Source organism: Seriola lalandi, unplaced genomic scaffold, assembly GCF_002814215.2.
Source record: "Seriola lalandi dorsalis isolate HSWRI2012SDOR001 ecotype SW California unplaced genomic scaffold, Sedor1 jcf7180002054861, whole genome shotgun sequence".
NCBI lineage: Eukaryota > Metazoa > Chordata > Actinopteri > Carangiformes > Carangidae > Seriola > Seriola lalandi.
In genome coordinates, this window is record NW_019525414.1 from 626,562 (window position 1) to 631,226 (window position 4,665).

The following is a 4,665-nucleotide window of genomic DNA, read 5'->3' on the forward strand; positions in this document are numbered from 1 at the left end:
CCCCCCACCCACACACACACACACATTCAGCAAGATCAACAGTCAAATAGGAACTATAGTGTTGATAGAAATACTCATATATATTTATGCTGAATGTACAATGTAAGTGTTTTTGAAGGTGGATGTCGGTCTGTCTTATCAGAAACAAACTTTTTTACAACATCCTCTTTTTCAGAATAAAGGCAGGTCATGGTTTTCTAGCCTGTGAGAGGAAGTGAAACTTACCAGCAGTTCTGTTGACTTTTAGCAGTAAGTGTCTTTATCGTTTCTATATGAGATCAATAAACTCAAAAATTCTACTTTAATCCACGTGCTGTTATTCTTGTTTTGAATACACAGCAGTCCTGGCTTCTAAGTGCCAAGCTGCTGCTGTTATACAATTGTTGTAAACGGCACCATGTTTCCACCCAGTCTGCTACAAGCTGTTCTGGAGGCCTCTGCGTCCTGTCAAAAAAGAAGCTGCACACCATTCGTCACACAAATATGTAGCTGCACATCTCACTCTCGTCTTTGCATTTTCATTTTAAGAAAAGAGGAAGCTCAACCAACCTTTATAAGAGGAAGCTTGTCGGGGCCCATGACAGTAAAAATGAAAGTCTCCACTATTCAGTCATGCCTGGTCACATATAGGGCAAGGAAACGTTAGAATCACCAGCCATAAAATATTTCATTTATTTTTCTCTTAGTTCAACAAATATTCTTTGTCTCACACACCATGTTTAGTTCCATTAAATCACAATTAACAAGGTCAATAGGAAGAGAATATTATCAGACAGACATTTTTCATATAACACAATTAGGACCCACTTGCTTGCACTTTGAATCACTTCATCCAGAATGACACTTGAAACACCAAGAAAACAAACAAGCCAACAGGACAACTATAAGATGGAAAATCAAACACAAAAACAAACCAACTGAAAATAAAATAATTCGGTTTAAACAACTACACATAAGTTATTCATGGTTTATTATAATGCACAGAGCACCATCTGATCTGAGGGGTGCCTTGCTCTTATATTTTCTCTGAAGTGGGATTAATGATTATATCTAGCAGCTCAAAACCCAACAATAACATACTGTATTCTTCCCATTGTTTTCACATATTTCATTCCCCAGCTATAAACACGTACACACTCACAGTTAGACCCATGGCGGACATTTTCATTGGATCTTTGACAACTTTGCATCAGGACTGATACCTGGACGGGCTAGTTAATACCCGCATATTTAATCACCCCCTTTCATGCGGTGGGTGTATTCCTCTGTCCAGTCAATAGCCTAAAACATGTTTTCTGGAATGAGCAGACTACTTTACACTATGATTGTAGAGTTTATTATTGCACATTATCACGAAGGCGAAATAAAAAGATGTACAGTTCACACAAATAATCCTCCTCACGAGCTCCTATGTGAAGTGGTCAAGATGATATTTTGATAAGGTCTGCGTCATGACAGCCGGCGCAGCGCGGCCTTATAGGACATCACCGTTCAGTAAAGGTCATCTCTGAAGCTCTCAGTCGTGGATATTGTACCTGTACGCCTCTATGAGTCCTTCAATCGAGTGAATGAAGCCTGATATGGCGCATATGCCTCCAATAACAAAGATGGCAACATCGAAGAAGACGTGATGCCACAGGAGATTCCTCCACTGGAGCTTCAGGTGGAACAAGCTTGGCAAGAGGAAGCACAGGCCAGCGCCGGTGAGGCTCCCAGTTAAGCCCATCAGCAGGGCGAAATGGGGGACAAAGACGGCCATAAGCAAGGTGAAGACCACCAGGGCAATTCGGAGGCCCAGACCCCATGATTTCAACTGCCCACCCGGACCGTAGCAGTCAGGAAAGAAGGCTCTCCCGCCATCCTGGAAAAAGGATTTCTCCAGAACCTCCACAGCAGCAAAGAACGGCAGCGGGTAAGACAACAGGGCCTTGGCCACGAGGAAGATGTTCACCACAGCTCGGATAGTTGAAGGCAGGTTGTCCGTGATGACCTCTTTGGTGGCATCTGCCCATGTCAAGTAGGCCACCAGGGCAAAGAGGCCCTTGAGGACGCAGGCGCTGATGTGAGTCCAGTCCATCATGCAGTGGAACTCACTAGGCTTCTGCATGTTTCCCTCCAGGGAGGGGAGGAAGATCTGGGAGGTGTAGCTGAACACGATGATGCCAATTGAAATGGGGAATTTCTTCACATCGATATAAAACTTGACCTTCTCCCAGGCCCACTCCCGCGCCCTGGACAGGCAGTAGGCAATCACGAGGATGTTTATGACGAAGTGCGCCACAGTGCAGAGGAAGCTGAACTTGGACACGGCCTTCAGGTTCTTCAGGAACGCGCACGGCAGGAGCGCGACCGTGGCCACCACAGACCAGGCTTTCTGAGAGACGGGAAAGCCCGGGAAGCTGTTGTACATCAGGTTGCCGCTGACCACAACGTAAAGAATACAGGTCATGACCAGCTCGATAATCTGAGCCACGTTCACAACGTGCCCGCCCAGCGCTGGGAAGCGGGGCGCGCAGCAGGCATTGGCGATGTCCACGTAGGAGTCCCTCACGCGCACTTTTATGCCGTCCTCGTTGTCTTCGTAGAGACACGCGATGAGGATTTTGCCCGTGTAGCAGCACACCACAGCTGCGAAGATAATGAGGAAGAGACCGAGGTAGCCGCCGTGGAGGATGGCGTACGGCAGGCCGAGGACGAACATGCCCTGCGGACAGAGAAGCGCAGTTGAGTGGTAATGGACGAGGCCCACATCGCAGTGACAGGCCGAGCCAGCCCGTGCATGCACTGACACGGCTCACATCTTACATAATAACACTAACAAAATATTAGAATGACATTTTTACACGTTAAAATGCCGCTGAAATACAGAAATGTGGGATTTATCACCGCTGATTATTCCAGTGTCAGCAGCACATTTATTTTCTTTCTCCTCGCCTTTGAAAAACAGGCATTTCTTCTGCGTGAGCTACAGGATTAATCGAAGTAAATCATTAAAATACGATTTACAAACGAACTTTGAAATGAATGTGATTAAAACTCAGATTTGACGGGGCCGCTGATAAACACGTGGGTGCTGCTGAGCCTCAGGGCTATCACGGTGAACAGGCCCTGCCTGCAGCTCCACTGATAAAAAGATTTGAATAAATACATTCTAAAACCATCGCTGCAGTGGATTCACTCAAAAACCATAAATAAATAAATGATCAATTTAATTTAATGTTGATGCAAATGTAGCAGGCTTTCATATACTTGAAAGCTCGATATAATGTTATTCCACTCTATTTGGATATTTTGCCTTATAATCTCGGACTGTGTGAAATGATGCGCATGTTCAGAGTCTTCTCTGTCTCCCTGCATAAATCTCCAAATTTTCAAGGTGACATTTTGTCCAGTTGCAGGCCTGCACGGAGCCTGCAGCACATGCTGTTTTTGATAGATGAAAGTCATCACAGTATATATATATATGTTTATACACACACACTATAGACTACCTGAATGGCATTGGTGACGTTCCAGCCAGCTTCCCATGACGTGATTTTGGGTTTATCCTCATCCAGCGAGCCTTCCGTCTTCAGGGACGGAGGCCTGGGGCCGGTGCCGTCCCTCTGGTAGTGGCTGTCTCCCTCCAGCTCCACCTCTCCTTCCATGTGCCCCTCTTCCTCTTCTCCTTGAAGGACATCCATTTGCATCCCTTGCCTGTAGTCATAATCCAAGTCGTCGCACTCGGCGAAACCCAAACCCTCTTCGTCCGTGGCGGCCTGGAAGCCCAGCCGGGCGAACACCCCGCTGACCTTGGCCTGAGATTTGTGGGACACCGTGTGGGCCGCATTGGTCAGCTTGTTGGTGAGGTTGTGTCGGATTAGGTGAGCCATCTTTATCCCAATGAAATACGGTCTTCAAATGAAAATGATAATACTGAGTAGAAAGCAGAGAGGCAGGTGCATGCAAGGAGATTTCGGCTGCTGCTACTGTAGAGTCATGCCTGTTGCCTCTTCGATGGCGTCGCGAAGTAACCAGCCTTCTAACGGCTCCCTAACCGTCTCACCCAAACCGTTAACAGTCCTCAGCCGCTTTTCTTGACTTGCTCATCCATATTACTCCCTCAAAAAAACACTCCCTGGCATCTGCCTCGCGATGAAACGCCCCAACACAGAGACAAGAACGAGACTGTGTCCTCATCTGCGGCTAAAAATCTCTATTTCGCTTTTTTTTTTCCAAGCAGTTTTTTTTGCAGTTGGGGGTCCTACTGGTGACAGCGCGAGCGCTGGAATCTCTGACCGCATCACCCAATGAGAGAGAGAGAGAGAGAGAGGGAGAGAGAGAGAGAGAGAGAGAGAGAAAGAGAGAGAGAGAGAGATTTAAAAGCAGCAGCAGGATGACAGAACTGTCCCCGACATTACCCGTGAATGATGAGATCAAAAATTTCACCTGCTTTAAGCTCCATCCTGTAACAGGTCGACGGGCATCAACAAACAGCAGGCGTCATGTTTTAGGCCTGTGTTAATAAATATCTAACAAAAACTACTGCGTCAATTTATCAAAATGAAATTAATTTAAAATAAACAATCTTTTTTGAGGTCTTATAGTTTGTGGATTCCATCTTATAGAGGCTAAATTAAGCATATATATATATATATATATATATATATATATATATATATATAT

At 45.6% G+C, this 4,665-nt stretch overlaps 1 protein-coding gene and 1 long non-coding RNA gene across 2 annotated transcripts in view; both read right to left on the reverse strand.

Moving 5' to 3' along the window:
• Positions 1-4,665, reverse strand: part of LOC147817887 (uncharacterized) — a 165,011-nt gene that overhangs the window by 14,348 nt on the left and 145,998 nt on the right. The window lies entirely within an intron of this gene.
• LOC111670603 (vesicular inhibitory amino acid transporter-like) lies at positions 649-4,288 on the reverse strand. Its single transcript, XM_023427385.2, has 2 exons — positions 3,492-4,288; positions 649-2,704 (listed from the first exon to the last, which is right to left on the reverse strand). The coding sequence occupies exons 1-2, from the start codon at positions 3,870-3,872 to the stop codon at positions 1,517-1,519; spliced, it is 1,569 nt and encodes a 522-aa protein (XP_023283153.1). The 5' UTR covers positions 3,873-4,288; the 3' UTR covers positions 649-1,516.